Source organism: Telmatherina bonti, assembly GCF_933228915.1.
Source record: "Telmatherina bonti genome assembly, chromosome: 11".
Classification (NCBI taxonomy): Eukaryota; Metazoa; Chordata; class Actinopteri; order Atheriniformes; family Telmatherinidae; genus Telmatherina; species Telmatherina bonti.
The window spans coordinates 31,946,015-31,965,196 of record NC_136629.1 but is presented as its reverse complement, the minus strand read 5'-3'; the positions used below and the strand labels follow the sequence as shown (position 1 = coordinate 31,965,196).

The 19,182-nt window shown below is 38.6% G+C and overlaps 1 protein-coding gene across 2 annotated transcripts in view; it reads right to left on the bottom strand.

Moving 5' to 3' along the window:
- Window positions 1-203: 203 nt before the first annotated feature.
- Window positions 204-19,182, bottom strand: part of phactr2 (phosphatase and actin regulator 2) — a gene marked incomplete at its 5' end in the record, with an annotated part of 62,862 nt that continues 43,883 nt past the window's right edge. For both annotated transcript variants that reach the window (XM_079249030.1, XM_079249031.1), the window contains 8 exons: window positions 204-3,532; window positions 5,818-5,894; window positions 8,145-8,282; window positions 8,615-8,676; window positions 10,053-10,108; window positions 10,456-10,612; window positions 11,761-11,942; window positions 12,209-12,722. In XM_079249030.1, the coding sequence (XP_079105156.1) occupies window positions 3,517-3,532; window positions 5,818-5,894; window positions 8,145-8,282; window positions 8,615-8,676; window positions 10,053-10,108; window positions 10,456-10,612; window positions 11,761-11,942; window positions 12,209-12,722 (1,202 nt within the window). In that variant the 3' untranslated portion in view covers window positions 204-3,516. The remainder of the gene's footprint in view (window positions 3,533-5,817; window positions 5,895-8,144; window positions 8,283-8,614; window positions 8,677-10,052; window positions 10,109-10,455; window positions 10,613-11,760; window positions 11,943-12,208; window positions 12,723-19,182) is intronic.

Genomic DNA, 19,182 nt, shown 5'->3' with positions numbered 1-19,182 from the left:
TGTTGTGTGACGGGTGTTTTCCCGTGTTTTATAACACTCAAGCTACTGCACAGTGTCTGTCCTGTTAAGATTCACGTATTTCCATTCATATATTCCTCTTAATCAACCCCAGCATGACAAAATACTGACATGACACAGAAAACCACTATAACATGAAGATTTTTTAATGCTCTTTATATACAAAAACACTATACACAGTTAAGATGTAACAGTTGTTTCATATACTGTCCAACAATATCATACAACTTCAAAGATGAATTATATTGGAGCTTGTAGAGGTGTTTAGAGCCCATAGGAAATATCCAGTTCTGAGTCTTTGATGCTATGAGCTTTAAACGTTACATTTTTCCGCCACTACACTTAAAGCAGATGTGTTTACGGCACGTCAACTGAAAATGACTGTGATCAGCATGTTCAAAATGAAAGCTGTGTCAGTTTGATCATTGCTCTGGTCTGAAACTATGGATTTTTTCTTATTCAAATTGGTCATGTATGTTTTACACTTAGCTCAAAAGCTAATATTTAAGTCAATCCTAAAATCTGATATTCCCTACTTTAGAAATAATGTAGACAAAGCGCTTCTTTGGGCCAGACGACTGTGTTTAAGTCATCATTTCACATAGATTATATTAAATAGGATATATGATGACAAATGTTTGTCAAGGTTTGACTGAAGTTTCCATTTTTGCCACATTTTTTTAACCCCTCCATTTATCATCAGTACAGGAAGACAACATACATTTGTAAGGAAATAAGGAAAAATTAAAATTTTAATATTCGTTCAGCCAACAGTTAGAACTTAAGCCACGCATCGATATAAAGAATGATGAATAACCTGAGTGTAATTGTCATAGATCACACTGTTCCACACAGCTTTAATTCACATTAGGCTTGAAACGGTTTGTTCTTATGACGTTATGTAGCCGAGCACTTAGAAACACAGCTGTTGTGGATGCTTTATAGAGGAGTGCACACAGCTCTTTTAAACTTGATTAATCCTTTTTTATTCACTTAGCTGTTCTTGCTAATACTATTTAGTAGACAATATCCTGCCTTTATCCTGCTCAGTGGGATCAAAAATGATCAGATGCGCTTTATCTGAATGAATGTACGCTGTTTTCTCGAAGTGATAAAAAGAACCTTTTCATGTTGCCTCAGACTTGGTGAGACTGACACTGCAGGAACCAACAGGATAATCCAAGACTATCGGATTTATATTTGGGTTCGTTATCTGTACTTGGAGATAAATGAAATGCGGACAATTAAAATTAGAACTTAAAACATATCACATTTGCAGTAAAATTGATTTCATTGTATGCACATGCTTGATATACATTCTGTACAAAAAAAAAAAATCAATATATAACATTGTAGACATGAATGAATACTGTTTTTCTTTTCCATATCTGTACATCAAGTTGTTTTACAATACTCACACATAGTTAGAGGCAGAAATAACAAACTGTCCTTTGCAGTTAATGTTTGTAAGAATGACAAGTGTTGCTGAGGTCAGGCATCTTTAAAGAGAAACACAAACGTTTGGAGGTTTGAGGGCTCAAACTGTGGATCACTTATCAGCAGACATCTCTTCTTCAGTCAAGTGGACCAGGGGTGTGAATGATTACTTAAGAACTAAGGCCTAATCCCACTGCCTTTGTGGAGGAAAAAACGTTTAATTCATCCTCTTTACATACTGCAGAAACATGCACCCTCAGTTTAGTTGTTGATTTTTATCCCAACATAACAGGAAGAAAATATCTACAAATCCAGCGATGAATGGGGGACTCGCTTTAGTCACACTGATCTCAAACCACATCTAAACACATCTAATGTCAAGTTCTTCATATTTAGATGGAATATGTGTTCATTTTGTGTCAATCTTCCAAGTTTATTGCCTAAAAATGGAAATCAGTTTCGACTTCAGAAGGTCCAACCATCTTTGCAAGAAAAAACAAAAAGCAGGATTGATAAGTTTAATCAAAACGTGTGCAGATTCATTTCCTATTTCTGTTTTTTTTTTTTAACTTAGTCAAACAAAAAGAGAACTGGCTAATAAAAAACAGATTAAACATTGTGAATTTCATTCTGCGTGTTAGGGTGGTTTGCAAACACAGCAGGAAGCCTGTTTGTACATAAATATTACAGGCTGAAGTTTTCAGCCCTTTGGTAAACAACTGTTGATTTTCCGCTGTTCTAACTGACCTCACTAAACTGCAAAAACACATTCACGGAAATGAAGTACTCCTCCATTTCCAGCTGGCTGCCTTCTCTCCGCACATAAAACTTTTATATGAAAACTAAAATCAAATCTGTAAAGTTTCAATTAAGATCAACAACTTCATTAAATTCCTGTCGGTTTCACTGGCACAAAATCCTTAGTGTGAAAAGCACCTGCTAAAAGACGGGCATGAAAATCAGCAGTTAGAAAGAAAAATAAAAGCAGATCCAAAAAGCTCAGCACTGAGAACAGAAGAGTGAACCCTAACATCATGTATCACCAGATGATGTGCTGCAGATCAGGATTGGCTGGAGGGGTGGACGGAAAAGAGGGGTGTGGGGGGGCTGACTTCCACTGCATTTTAATGGTTAAGTCTGTGGTGTTCATTGGCCTGTTCAGCTCTAGTGGTGTTACCACTAGAGCTGTTATCACACCTGCAGATGCAGCTTATGAAAAGCAGCCTGATCCCCTTCTGGAACGCTGACGATATAATGCCCTCTAGTGGCAAAATGATTTACAGCATGAACTGCAGTTTTACTGAACAAAGTCATGCTGAGCAGAACTGCTTCCTCTCCCCACTGATCTGTGACAGGCACTGACATCATAGAATCGTCCAATCACCCGCCATTTCCTGTTTTAGGAGGATGCTCATATATGGCCACTATTTAGGTTGTGACAAGGCATACTTGGCAAGTACATAAACTCATAGCCGACTTGAGCCACATTCACTCCTACAAAAGGAAACTTTGTTTATTTCTCATCCTTGTGATCTGTCATCACAACACTGGAAATAATCCAAAACACAAGCTTAAAAACAACACAAAACAACAACTGGTTCTGATAGACTACAATAAATAAAAGGCTCTAACAAGCAAGCTGTACACGCCACTGTTCTCACTATAGATATGTGCAAATGATACACTGGTGCCTCTAAATGGCTAAGGCCTTAAGACACCTGGAGCTGTCATTGTAGACATAAATAGCTATCGTGGGGGGGGCATTGTGAAGTGGCAGCGCAGGAAATGTTCAGCTGAACTACACTTTAAGAGTATGGCTTAATTTTACCAGCTGTCCCATTAACCTCTGAAAGAGAGCCAGCATGCACTATATCAGGGTCCCAGAAGCACCCCACTCAGATCAAATGCAGCCATATTTAATGTTATCATTAACAGTCGCAGGCGAAAGTGGCTGCTGTGGAAAAAAGGTCGACTGGAATCCAGAGCGAGCTGATTGAGGGTCTGGAGGGTGGGCAAACTGCAGGAGCAGTGGACCGTAGTTTGTGGTGGCTTTTAGAGCACTTATGGCCGATGGAACCTGAAAACACAAAAACCTAGAGTTACTTGTAAGATCGACTTGACGAGAGAAACATACAACAGAGTGTTTTTTCAGGAATAGAGCCTGCATTTAAATGCCAGTGAGTGTCAGCGTATAAAATGCTGTGGTAGTTTGATTCATTGCAGAGCGTACCCTGCTGGGCTGTCAGGAGACCACTGCAAATGATAGTTTACTCCAAATATATGTAGTAAATCTGAAAAGAAACCTTTTAGAAACAAAAAATGAGGATTATATAATCCAGATTCAAAATATGGATGTCAAATATCAATCATCACACAGATGAGTAAATATTATCCCTGAGATGTCGTCTTTGTGTTTACCAACTGAAAAAACCAAAAGGCATCATATTAGCATAATTTCATTCAATGAATGTGTCAGGTTTTGTTAATTTATGTATACTATATCAATAAAACGCTGGAAAAGCTGGCAAAAAAGAAGCATAATTTCCTTTTTCTTTTTTTTTTTTTTTAATTATAATTAATTTATTCTCTATACTGGATAGTCCAATTAAAGGTTGTGGGGAAGCTGGTGCCCATCCCAGCAATCATTTGGCAAGAGTCAGGGTGCACACTGGACAGGCCACCTGTCCATCACAGGAACAAACAACCTTCATGCTCACATTCACTCCTAGCTGGATTTAGAGTGATCATTTAACCTAAGATCCAGGTCTTTGGACAATGGAAGGAAGCTGACAAAGGAATAGTGATATATATATATATATATATATATATATATATATATATATATATATATATAACACAATAGGAAGCAATCAAATGAAGCTGGGTAGTGATTTAAAGTCAAAGTGATGACTGCATTTTAACTGCATGCAAGTAGTGTTTAGCAGCAACATGTCGTCATCACAAAAGTACAGCAGCTGTACATAAAGTTATGCTGGAGTGAGATAAAGGGCTGCAGACGATCACAAAAACTCTTCTTCACCCGTTAAGCAGAGAAGCCTGTTCTAGCTAGAGCTGTGGAACGCTTTACCTCGTAAAAGAGCCGGGTCCAAATAACTCTCACACTGGTTGTCTTTCAGTCCTTCGATCCTTATTACAGTTACACTACATTAAATTTAGATGAAGGACATCTGTTGCCACATACATTTTAGGAAACATTTTCTAATTTTTATATGAAAAATCATAAAGACTAAACCATGTACCATTTTTACTAAATGTGTTGTTTTGTAGACAATGAGCTCAGGTGTCCGAATACATTTCCAACATCCAGTGTCATCTACACCAGTGTTACTCAGTCCTGATCCTTAGGTACCACTGCCCTGCATGTTTTAGAGGTAACCCTAGTTTAACACACCTGAATGAAATGAGTGATGTCAGTGAGCTTGCAAAGAACTCAGTGAGGAGGTTTATTAATGTGAATCTGGCGTGTTTGAGCAGGAACATGTCTAAGACATGCAGGGCAGTGGTAATTGAGGATCAACATTGAGAAACACTGATCTTGATATTGACTCTTTTACCAGATCACAGTTCAAGTTTTGTTTCCACTTTATGAATCAATGCTGCAGTTAAATATCTGCTTGGCCCTCTGCTCAGCATATGAGAAGCTTTATCCTAAGATCTCCCTTCAGCGCTCCTTTTAGTCCATTTCCTTAACAGAATTTCAAACAGAAGAAACTAAGCTGGAAACTCTTCAAGGCCTTTTTATAGCCTCACTCTGTTCTGTTATCTTCACTTCAAGATCTTCAGTCAGGTGCTCAGAGGAGCCCAGGGTTGTTAATGTTTGAAGAGACCAAGATTTTATGACGTCAAGCCATGAAACTGTCAGTAGCCAATAATTTCAAAGATTAATTCAGCTGAGACAAGTAGAAGGATGGCCTCATTTTTAACACACAAAGTTAAGACTTGCTTTTTCTAAGCTTATAAAATAATAAAAATATATCTATATTCAGATCACAGCATTTCATTGTAGAAGCATTATTTGCTAAGGAAATAGATTTTAACAAAATGTGAATTGTTTTTAGTTGAGGACTCATATCTGCGCAGAAACCTCACACCAAACAAATTTAATAACATTTGAAAGAAAAAAAACCAAACTGGACTTTGTTGGCAATCCCTGCCTGAGGCTGATGAACTGAAGTTTATCAAAGTGTAGATCACGACTTTAATGAGACAGTGGGAATAGCTTGAGAAGACTGGAATGATTATATATTGATCAGTGTGAGCTTATGAACAGCAGCATTTACTGTGATAAATTACTAATGAAGCTCCGGGTTAAATGGTGGAGGCCATCGACCCTGAGAGTACCTGGTGAACTGCTTGCTGTCTTCATGAACCTCCATCTCTCGGCTTTTAAACTCATTCAGCTCCTTACGGATAGCAGCCTGGGGGAAGAACAGACACACACATACATACCCAGTGATAATGATATCTTCAAACCTGAAAGGGCACCTGTTTCCCCTATAAAACACAACACGAAGGCTCAGTTACAGTGCTAGCATCCATCTTGCTGATGTACTCAGCTTTGCTTATAAAAGGCTCCAGGCTGTTTCACTGTGAAATCAAAAAGCACTTCAAGGAGCTCATTTGGACTTTGGTCTGTTTTTGTAAGTCAGCACAGCTGCAGATTTTGCTGCAGGGATCTACAAATGAATTCATCGTGCAAGCGTGTAAAAATGACTCTCAAAGAGACAGAGATGTGTTGTGCTTGTTAGGAAAAGTTAAGAGTTTAATTTAATTACATAACTGATAGAGAACTGTTTAGTTTTTTGTTTTTCTTTTTATTTATGCATGACAAATTAGCCTGAAATAATACAAGCAAAGAAATTCCTGCTGTGTCAGGGGACACATTAAAAGATAAGGAAACAGGTTAAAGTTCTGGCCCTGAAATGATTCTTTTGGAATACTGGAGGATAGATGGGCTCTTTTTGGTGCCGGTCTCTACATTATTAATCATTACATAAATATGAAATGCATTTCCAGTTCCACATATTATCCACTGCAGCAAAAAGTTAAATAAGTGACCAGTTAGTAAAGTTTTAAAAAAAAAAACAAAGGGCATTGTAGTGACTGTATGTAAAAAACACACTTTTTGACTGTGCAGCTTGTAGTTTTTCAGTTGTCTAGGGTTCGTTTTGCAGTTATAAATCCACTCACATAGTATTTAAATGATAAAAGCAGACTATTGTTGAAGAGCAGAGCTAAGTGAGGTTATAGGTATGTTTATAAACTCATTCTGAGATTGTTCAGGGCTTTGTCTGAACTGCGGTTCAAAAATATGAAGTTTTAGGGCACTTACATTTGGAAAGATAAATAATGCAAATTCTTTTCTAAAATTATACTGAAGCAGAGGGACTCCGAGACCAAAGAATGGCTGATGTGTGTACTATGGTACTTCTAATATAAAAGCATACAGAGTTTCAGAAGTCATCTGCTGCTGTTAGAAAATATGAGCTGCTTGATATTAACTGTACAGAAGTAAGAAGTGATCATTATAACACTGATTCATAGCAACAAAGCAAAACAAATCATATATTGCACATATATTCCTGCTTTTCCAATACGTTCTCTGCCCTGATAAGCACATTATGTTTACATGTAAAGAAATTATGTAGAATAAACTTCTTATTTACAAAAAAAACCCCAAAAACATCCGACTGTAAAAGCCTTTCACTAAACTATGCTACAAAAACTAAATATTTTAATATAGACAGCACTTGCCTTGGTCAACATTTTCTCAGTGAGTGTCTCTGGTCTGCTAACTCAGGATTACGGCCATCTAACATCATCGCTACAAACTAAATATTAAAATACACATTTAAATTCGTACGTATGTGTTTAAAATAAGTCAAATAACAGTCGAATTAATGGATGCAATTAAACACTAATAGCTAGAAATCAGTATTATGAGGTACCTTTTAATGTAAACCATGATTTAAGCTGGTGTAAAACAAGCATCATTCAATCTACGAGCAGAGTTACACGTATAGACCTGTCGACCTGCACTGGTCACTTTTGAGCCTTTTCAGTGTTTCTCCTGCATTAAATATATTAGTTGTCCAAGTCTGTTATTCAAAGTTCAGTTTATGGTGAAAGCAGTGAGCTCCAGAATCAAGGAAACAATATTACAATCCACAATACTGAAAGTAAAAATGTGTGACATAACCTGAAAGTGAGCGAAGCACCAGTGTTTGGTGTGGGAAACTTAAAAAGCCTGCATAATTCCCTGACCTAAATCCCATTCAGCACCTTTGGGATGAACAGAAACAGGAAACTGGGAGCCAGGCACAATCAGTGGCTGACTTGGGTTGTGTTGTGACTGAACAGGGTCAAATTCATGCAGTCACACTTCAAAACGTTTTAAACACCCTCCAGAGAGAGCCGGATGCCGTCATTGCTTATTTTCCATAGATGAACATTTCAGTCTACAATAATCAAACTAAATGTATTCCTTAGGTGACCATAGTCAGGGCATCTATTCATGATTATTCTTTTCTTTTTATGTATTTTAATCTTCTCATTTCTAAAAGCATAAATTCACAGCACATGCAATTCTGAGTTCTTAACAAAATAAAGAAAAGCTCATAAACTAAACCAAGACACATAATACAGTTCTGTATAATAAACAAAAATACCTTGTCAGCAGGAGTAAGTCGTGTCCAGGGTTTGTCTGCCCGTCTGTCATAATCCTTGGCATCTGTTACCTCCACATACTCATTAAAACGCAAGATCCTCCGAGCGACAAGCTCTGCTACTGTAGGCCTGACGCTCAACTACACATGCAGAAACACACACACACACACACACACACACACACACACACACACACACACACACACACAGGATGGAGAAAATAAAAAAGTCTATAAATAAAAAAATTGTAAAACATTAAAAGTTGCAACTTCATGACAAGTTTCACTTCCTCCTGTGTCCACTAGATGGACTTATCTCTCCACAGAAAGTCTTTGCTGCCTCCTTCCATGACTGATGTGATGGAACGAAACTAAATTTAGACTGTGTTCTTTCTCTTCTCCCTTATGTGTTTGTGTGTGTGTGTGTGTGTGTGTGTGTGTGTGTGTGTGTGTGTGCAGGGGGTTTACACTACCTTTCTGGAGAGTCTCCTTTTAATCTCTTGTTTGGCTTCTTGCTCCTCAGCTTCATTCTTCTCTGCATGCAGAAAGTCAACAGATTCATTTCACACCTACAACATTTGCAAAGTTTCTGCTTCTAATTTAACACAGACATGTGAATTGCTACATGAAAGCATGCAGATGGCTCTGGGTGCAGTGTGATTATCTTTTACATAAACAAAAGCAAAAAGGGAAATGACATTATAATCAGTGCTAAATCTGTACTGTAAATATTCTTGTAATGTCCTCATGGATATGCAGCGTATAAATGTGTGTAAACAAGTTTAAGGTAACTTGGAACAGTCCGCTTACAAAATGTTCTGGCTGTGGTGCATTATATAATGAAATGGAGGATTTCTATAATTTATAATACAGACGCACAACTTTTCTTTCCTTCTGTCAGAACAAAATGTCTTTTCTTTTGAAAAAAAGTGTCACAATTAATGCAGGTTGTCTTAGTGTTCATATTACAGAAATAATAATAATAATAATAATAATAATAATAATAATAATAACATGTTTATGTGATTGATACACTTAAAAACCTTTAATATGCCCAAACACGTGCCTTCTTATGGATGCATTATTGCCAGAAAGTACAAATACATGTTTTTGCAGATATATTAAATGTTGCAATAACTTCTTTGCAGCACAATTAGTTTTATCATGAAATATATTAGGAAGTTAGCACTGACAACATGTAATGAATGATTTCTGTAATTTCCTGCGCTGGACCCACATCCTGGTGATGATGCCTTACTAGCTGTAGTTTTATTTCTAAACAATCCATTTTGGATAATTCCTCAGTTTTAATTAAATCTACTTTTAAAAAGCCTTAAAATGTCAATAAACTTGTTTATTTTGTTAACAGAACAGTGTGTAGTGTATGCAGATCTATCTGAGACAAGTCTTATCACGGTGGTACCATGTAAACAAATGAAGAACTTGCCGATGGTCCGTTTCTAGTCGCAGACATCATTCTGCATCAGCTAAACATGTTCACAGGAGTTTTTACAGTAGCCTTCAGGTCAAACTGAAAGACTTAGAGGAATTTTAATGAAAATAGGTTTTTGTTTTTTAATTCAGTTTTTGTGTTCATATCAAGGAACAATTGATACCAAACTTCCCAATTTGGAAAGCATCACATTTGTATTTGTGACCAAAAATACCTGCAAGCCAAAAATATTAATTCTAGAAAAAAAAAAAAAGTTAAAACTCAGTCTTGAGGCAAACTGTCTAGCTCTCTGATCCATGACTTTTCCTTGGTATTATTTTGGCACATCCAGCTGAAGCTTTGCATCAAACTGGTTTGGTACTCTGTCCAAGACTTAAAATAACAGGAAAAAACTAATAATTAAGATAAATCATGCCTTATGTGACCTCTCAGTTTAAGATTGTACTTGAGAAACTTACGCTTGAGGATGTTTCTCTGCTCCAGCTCCTCTGTGGTGGGTCTTTGGCTCAGGCGCCTAAAACAAAGACAGAGTTATGACACAATCTAAACATGTCACTGACCTCAGAAAGGAGAATAAACATAAACACAGAAACATTTGTGATTTGTTTTAGACCATTAGTTACAGATAAAAAAAAAGTGCAAAGGCAGTTTGCCATCAACCTTTCGGTCTCAGAAGGCAAAGCCATACTTAAGCACAGTTTTATACTAATATGCCACCCACAATGCAAAACAAAAAAAGACCTGTTATTACTCCACAGCTAAGTTATATTTATGATGACAAGTAACACCTACCCGGATTTTCACACATTTTGTGTGTGTGTGTGTGTGTGTGTGTGTGTGTGTGTGTGTGTGTGTGTGTACCTGACCAGTTTGCAGCCTATCTGCTGCCGGAGCTCATGTCTCTCCGTTTCTGAGCTCCGTGGTAGGATATTTTTCTCCTCCAGCTCTTTCTTACTGGGCCGATTGCCCAGTTTAATGTTCAGCGTGTCTCGCCGACGGATCTTGCTGGCAAGAGAACCTAAAACAGAAGGTGAGCAGGAATAATTAGGAGCAGGGTTCTTAGTGCTGTGAAAATAACTAAATTGATTTTTTAAAAAAACAAAAAAAACAAAAAACATTAATATAATGAATTGTTTATAGAGAAGGTTTGATACAGATAGCAATTTAAAGCTAGTATTTAAAACCACTTGCAATCTCAACCTTATGTCCTAAAATGACGTTTTCATGTTGAGTTGTTTAGTCACAAGAAGTCTTTGTTAACTAAGGAAAAAATACTGGATGAACAGATAATGAAAGCGGATTTATTATGTTGGTGCACAAGCTGCTATACACCAGAGTGCCTTCAAGTGAGAGGCTTCTTCAATCAATCTTGTCCACAGTAATAGCCTGAATCTCTGTATGCACTGTGCAAATCTCTGTCTTCTCAGCTTAAAAAAATAAATAAAAGCTAGTGGTGATATCTTTTATTTTGGTTAAAAACTCAAGTCTTGTGATGCACATGAAAGAATTTCAGAAAACCCTGTCTTGCAAAGAAAACAAAAAAAAAACTAAAAACTAAAACAATAAAAAATCAACAGAGTAAATGGAAGCCAAAAGTGGTAAACACAAGTTGAGCAATTTAAAGAAGCAAATCTGTTGTAGTTGTAACATTTCCTGAATGCTTGCTACAGCTAATTTCATGTACCTGCAAATAAAGACAAAGCACAGATGGAAATAGAGGATGAATTCGAATATTCTGCATACTAATGGACGTGCAAACACTAACAGTACATGTTAGTGACACTTCAAATCTGAGTTGCTCCTCAGAATCGCTGCTTGTTGGATTTCACAGGTATTATTGCAGAGTTATCAGACAGTGTCCCAGCCAGAGTCATCAGATGCCTGTTGCACAGCACAGCTTGCAGCAAACTTATGTAATGACTCAAATCACAGCGTGTTGCTGCTTTTATACAAGGGCTGTCGACAATGAAAATTTAATTTAGGACAATTTCTTCTTCTTTTTATTCAATAATCCAATTCAAGCCACTCGTTTATTCTATTTGTTGAAAATGATACGCTAATTTGCCCGTAGGGATTAGTTATACTTAGTCTGCTCTACAAGGCCTGTACACTTTCTCCAAGTTGATCTAAACTGTTAAGCAATATGTCACAAAATCAAAGCCATACTGTTTGTGTATTCATCCTCCTCCTCCTCCTCCTCTTCATCCTCATCTCGGTACAGGATTGGCCCGTCAGAATCAGAGTCACTTGTCTGGCTGTCTCTCGGCCTGTCAGGGATCACTGTCACCTCCGCCTGATCCACTTTCACACTGATGCCCTGCAGCTTTTCTGCTTCACCCTCTGCTGACCTGCGGGAGACAACAAGGGGACAGTGGGAACACAAGACTTTGATACAATAACACATCCGGAGGTTTGTGCAATTTTAGCCAACAAATGCTGATATTTATCAAACGGCACAGACTGAAAACAATAAATGTACTGTTGTAATAAACTTAGTCCTCACATGACCAGCGGTCTAATAAATAATTAGTGAAACTTTACTGTGATGCAGCATCAAGCTGAGGTACAGAAATAGAGATATACAATATCAAGATTCACCGAGATTTTTTTTTACCTTGGGCTGTTTTCTCCACACACTTCTCCCTCCCCATCCAGCCTTGTCTGTTTCTCCCGCTGTGAACAGCTGTCAGTCTCTCCTTTTGTGAAAGATGTATCCTCTGTGGCCATGTTGATATGTGGAGACTGAACAGGAATTTCAGGAGCCAATGATTTTTCAGTCTCTTCACCTGCAGCCAAACCTTTGAGAGCAGATTTAGGCTCTTGATGAGGTTGTGAAACAGCCTGGGTTTCCCCTGTGTCATTGCCTGAGGCTTTAGATGTTATCGGCTTGGAATCTGAGGAAAGGGGTGAGGATTTTAACTCCCCAGGCTGATCAAAAGTCTCTGTGGAGGCTTTCTGAGGTACAGTGGAAGAAGCTGGAGTGTCCGATTTACGGCTGGTCTTTGCATCGGCCCCATCACACTTTGCAGGAGTGCCAGAATCCTTAGGTACTCGAGAACGAGGTGTGGAGGTGGAATTGAGGGTGGTTTTTGTTGTGCATCCAGTCTTCTTTGGATGAGAGGATTTGGCTAAGGAGATATGGTAGAAAAAGCAAATGTGTATTGGAATAGCACAAAACATCTCAATTTTCTGAGCAGGTTAAACTGGAAAAAAGTTAAAAGTCTACCAGTATGATTGAGGTTAACGTGTTAAAATCCATTTGTGCATATTCAAAAGGAACGAGTCTTTGAGGACATATTGTTTCTCTGACAGCAGTTGGCAAGCTGAGTCCCAACAGAAGAACATAACAGACTAAATGTGCAGTGGAGCAAACAGACTAGCATAAAATTTGTTTTTAGCAGCTGCACTGTAGAGCTCTAATGCAGCTGTCCAGCTAATTAGTTACATAACCCTGCCACTGATATCTGTGGTAAACTTTCTGCGTGGTGTATTTCGTTGCTTAACAGCAGATTACTTTGTGTTTTCTAGTACTACAGCTGAACAATTTTGCAAAGACCAACTTTTAATTAGCAAAACAAAGAAAGTTTAAAAAAGAAAAAACCTTATAGAGTTCAAAAAACTTTTCTTTACGCCAGTATCCATCCATGTGATCTAAGTGGGGTAAGATGTATACAAGCTACTAGTTTCCCCACAGGATCCAGGGTAATACTGACAGAAAACTATGCACACTAGCACTTACGCTGACAAACTTCAAATAGTTCTAATGACTATTGTCAGTAAGGTGTCAATAAGGTTTATTCAGGAGAATCATCAATGTATAATTAAAAGAAATACTGTGATGGATTTTGGCAGGACGATATCAAAATATTCATTCTTACAAAAAACATGTATGTACAGTAGTCTGTGGTGGAAAATACTCTGGTCTTGAGAAGTTGTAATACATTTATGAGTCAACTGTCTTCTTACAATGAACATTTTATTATAAACTAATACAAGCACACGCTGGAGCTTGGAGAGAGAACTCTCTCTCCAGATGCTGAAGTAACACCCGATTATAAACCATGCTTAACTCCTCCTAGTTGCTGAGCACACCATATGAAACAATCATTATCTCTTATTTAAGACTAAACTGAACTCACTAAGCATCAATCACTCACTATATTACTTTATTACCTTTAACCTCTAACCTTTAGACAACTGGTCAACCAAGCAGTTGACAAAAACCGATGCCCTGCAGGAAACTCTTCCTGTCTCAGACTTTGTCTGCACATTCCAGACAAGGATCATATGACTTAAAGAAAGCTTTGTGCATAGACACAAAACACAGCAGGATCACAGCAAATCAATGCATATATGTCTAATACTTAATTCAAACCAAACTCATAACAATTTTCCCCAACACTCTCCCTCCTCTTGGTCCTACAGGACCAACAATAAGAAGAGAAATTGTTATCAGAACGCAAAAGTACATACAGAAGACAACATTCTCAAAACATCAGGAGCCTCATGCCTGTCGGGTTTTAAAAGAATCTTTCAGAAATTACAATAGTGAGGAGCCATTCACTTCAGCTTCACACTGATCTTGCTTGAGAGCGAAGGCTGGTCTTCAGGTGTGAGAGTAGACTATCTCACTTACCCACGCAACCACAGGGATTATTCTGCCCTTTGTTGGGTGGTGCGTTATTCTTCTGTAATTTCAGACTGAAGAGCTTCAGGAGGTTCAAGCAATCTGTAGTGCCAAGCAGCTCACTCTGCGACCTTTACCGCTGTCTGGGTCGTCAGGAAAACCTGAAATGGCCTAAACCATCGATGTTGGTTCCAGCGCTGATGTTTAAAGCTTCTTATCAGGACAAAATCTCCAGGCTGAAGTGAATAGAGCTGCGTAGATGCTGATTCATGAAGGGCAGCTTTCACCTGTGTGCAAATGCCTGAAAAGGGTTCTTATGAGGTTAGGACAATATGTTAAAACATTACTTTCACACAGAGCTGTGTCTGAACAGGCAGTCTTGGAAGGAACCATGCCCACTTGGGTGAGGGTCCTGCAAAAAGAATCACAAAAAAGCCCATGTTTCCATGTTACGCATGCGCATGTACATCAGAACCAGAAAAAGTACTTTTGGTCCAAGGAAGACCTGAAAAGAGAGCCAGAAGGAAATTTCCCCGTCTGCAACCTGTGGGAGGAAAACATTCAGGAAAATGGCATCCAGAAAGTCATTCATAAGAGAGCGCCAAAACATGGACTTGTTTTCAGCTAAAGAGTAAGCTCAAGTAACGAGAACTGAGACGGGAGAGCTGCAGCCTCCACCGCGTCACAGTCAGAGCAAACAGCATCAAAAGGAAAATCAAGTCAGGGTCAACTAGAGGTCGGTCAGGGGCCAGGCCTGGGGGGTGCAGAGGATAGTCAGTTTCAGCTAAACAGTCATGGAGTAAAACATGAACAATACAAAGCAACAGTTAGGGCCACTCATTTATCTGGTAGGTAATCATTCAAAGTAACCAAATTCATTTAATTACTTATTGCAAAGTTCCTATCAGGTCGTCTCATCTTAACCAACAACCAGAAAAAATCCTCTAGTACTGCATAGCAGAACATGTGTCAAACTGGACTCCCAGCAGTCTGACCAACACTTATCCATGCTGGAATTTCCTTTCTGATTTACTGCTCGTGTTGTTTATGTCATGTCTGCTAAATGACAGAAGCAGAACCACACTGAAGAATCTCTGCATATATTAAATAAAGCTCATTCAGAACTGTTGATTTAATCTCTCTCAGACTCCAACAGACCCATTCAGGAGCAACACACACAAAACTGAGATCATAATAAGACTGGCTTTCTATTCCAAATATATTGTAAACATAAGCATAAGCATAAAGCAACAAGATGTAAACCCATCTTTAACAGCTGGACTTCAGGTACTGAACAGCCAGAGACCTTCAGGTCATAATAAAGCTGTTTGTTTTCTATCTACATTTGAACTTAAGCAGCATTTAGAAACAAACTTCTAATACTGATGGCAAAACTGTCCACATCCACAACAACACGACACACGCATGTACGTGCACACACTCACAGCAGCACTTCTTCCTTAATGATTTTAATGCAAACGTGTGTAACAGAAAAGGCCAAGGCTAACGGTTTAGCATAGTTAGCTTAACTTTGGAAGTATCAATACTGTTCAAATAATCTGCCTCATATTCATGTTAATTTTGAGGACATACAGGGCTTAAATGACTTGTTTGTTTACTTATTAAGCGTGTTAACTAAGAGACTGGTCTGTTTACTGGCAGCCATCGCAAGAGTTGGTTCTACTCTTTAAACAAAAATCATCTGATGTGTATTTTAACCACTGAGCATATCTGCTTTAATTCAAAATAATGAATTCAGATTAGGGATAAAACACCAGCTGTCAGCAAATAAAACACGGAGATTGTTGTACTTGTGTTGCATTCACTGAAGTCGGGAAATTACAAAACTACCTTCTTATTTAATGTCATATAGCGGCTTATTTTTTCTCTTTTGACATCTATTCTGTCTCAAACATTAAAAACTTAGTATTCATCACTTTTTTTTTTTTTTTTTTATAAGGCACAGCGTGCCAGAAGTTGACTTGTCTGTATAAACTGTTCAGCTTCCCTGCAGCAGAGCAGAGATGTCTGTGTCATTGTTCAGTTGCAGAAGTCTGCAGGAGTGCAAAATTTTATGCATGCTCATAAATGTGGTATAAAGCTAAGCAGAAACAGTGAGTAAATGTTTGGTTGTAGGGCCTCATTCCTTGGCCTGGTCTTGTGGATAATCATTCAGCTCGTATCACTCGATCTGCTCAGGAGTCAGACGCGCCACAGCCACCATGCTCTCCTCCAATCAGCATACAATCAGAAATTCATGCCAGGAAGTGCCCGACACATGTTCATCAAAGCTTCCTGGTAGATAAATCAGATTCATATGTGTAATTAATTAAGAGTAACATGTAAAGGATCAGAAAGTAGGCAAAAGTTCAAGGAAGGAGATCCAGGTTTTCCACAGAGAACTGAGTGAACCGAACAGTCTTTCTGACAGAATCAGGGTGCAGCTTATTCCAGAAAACATCATCTGATTCTGTAGTCGGGGTGGGATTTGTGCTGCCTGCCGGCCACATCCGTTAGTCTTTTACTTCCAGAAAATTCCACAACTGAAACACAGTCTGAGGACAAGGAGGATCCATCACCTCCAGAGGTCAAAGGTGAAAATCCAGCTCACATGTCCACCATAGGAGCCATATCCACACTGTTCACAGTCACAACCAACAGGGCTCTGCCAGACCCTCTGGTTCTGGGATCCCCAGGCCATCAGCAGCGGCCGGGTCCATGCAGCCACATCTGCATATCAGGTTCTGCTCCAGGACTCAGAGCTGACACAGAAGGGAGGTGGAATGATGCTTTAGGTTGTAGGGACCGTTTCTGCTCCAGTCTCCTGACTGACCACGCATGACACCCAGAACTCTACGGTGACCCGGATCAAGAACTCACTCTCCCCCAGCCCCTCCTCTGAATCCCCTCAGGCAGGATAGACATTTGAGGTCCCTGTGGACCAAGCTGCATGCTGACAAGGGTTTAGAAGGGAACGCTGCAATGTGTCCAACACCATACAGCAGACGAGCTTTTGAGACTGAACCATTTGGTCATGTGGTGTATTTTCTTCTCCAGTAAGGGGAAAATAAAGATCATAGCCTCATAATTATAATAGTTTTCTTCTGAATCCTGTGGCAAACATATTATGTGGACCATGTTCTGTGCTGTGAACATCATGTAACTTGAACATTACATTGTAATTGTGTGTGTGAGACTATATTATCAGTGGATTCATAACTCAGTTCTCTCCTGGGAAAGCTGAACATGATCTTGCTAAGAAGATACACTTGTTCTGAGAACTTCTCTTCTTGTCGTTAGCTCACATTTAGCTAAAGTGAACTTATTGCAAGGGAAATTTACTCTAGCACGTTGGTTCACCATTCCTATTTTAAGGTCAAGAATTTTCTCTTTTTCCTAACATTATGCTTAGTTTCAGCATCCTTTAGCTGCATTATTTATTTCCAGTTTATCTAAATTTATTTAGACATGCTAGGCATAAATTTATAATAGCAGTAGTAAAGGAATAAAAATCACCTTATGAATGTCTGAAAGGGAACAGACAGAAACCTAAGCTTATTGCCTACACAATGTATAGTAATTTAACAGAATAAGTTCCTAATACTATAAATCACATCTCTCACATTTCTGATTTTTCATTCTTAATATGTTGTTGCTCTTTAAAATGTTCTCAGGTGATAATAAAGAATTGCTTTTCCTTAGGAAAAGGTTTCCACATTCATACAGGGAGTGGCTTTTATGCTCTTATAAAAGCTTTAGGAAGAAAAGCACAAGCAGCTATTTTACACAGGATTTATATGTTTGTTTCTGCCTAACATGCTATGACATCATCTCCTTCAGTGAGCAGAAGGCATTTAATGAACACACTCTTTTCCTCACTTCCTTCTCTCATACATTTTTTGTTGTTTGTTTTTTTTCTTTTTTCTTTTTTTTTTTCTTACTGCAGTAAATTAGATTTTACACAAACAATTCACTTCAACAGTTGGATGAATGCATGTGAATGGGTCGTGCCCCCACGTTTGTCTACCCCCACACAAGCTTCTAGGCTCTCCTGCGAGAGTCCGGTGTGGCTTCACAAGACGTGGTTTTAATTCTCCACACAATCAGTCCAATCAAGTTTAACACAGGAAATTTTACACAACCACCCCAGTTTCCCCTCACATGAAGACAGAGATTTCAACTTCTTAATGGTGCTGTACATCAACCTCCTACTGCAAAGGAACTAGTTCTGTTTGCAGCGGATGTACACAGAGGGTCAATCCCACACCTTTGTAGAATTATCAGGCAAAATTCTCAATGTCTCCAGAAACCAGCCCACACAGTCTCTTCTCTGTTCCTCCTCACTCAAGATGGCTTTCCTCTCAGTCTTCTAACTCAAGGTTGGCCTGGTCTTGCTTCTCGAGCTCACAGGACTTACTGACTAATTTACTGGTCTCGGTCTTGTAACTCACAAGATTTACTGGTCTGGTCTTGCTACGTCTAGCTCACAGCACTTACGACTTGGTCTTGTTACTCACGATTTTTAACTTAAACTTTAACCTAAACTTAACTTAAACTCACAGGATTTTATTTATGACGTCAACCTGATCTCGTCTTAAGTTATTCTCTTATCCCTTGAGTTATTCTTTCGATGAGGAGGTGAGGAGGAGAATCCCTGTCACAATGAGAATAATGAAGACAATTGACCACAAAACAGAAAAATATTGTGATTATTAATTAAAATATTGATTATTAATTTGTGATAAATTTCTAGTAATGTTTGACTCCAGTTTGAGTCTGAAAATTAATGTAAATTTAGAATAACACTTCTCACCATTGTCTTTTCACACTGGTTCAGAAGGAGTCCTGGCGTAGTCGACCACGGGTGGGAGAAAGACGTCCTGTCCTCTGAAATTCTCTAATTGAGGTTCTTAGGATGAATCTGTGGATTCAGGTGGCCAACCCGTCTATCCCCAACCTGG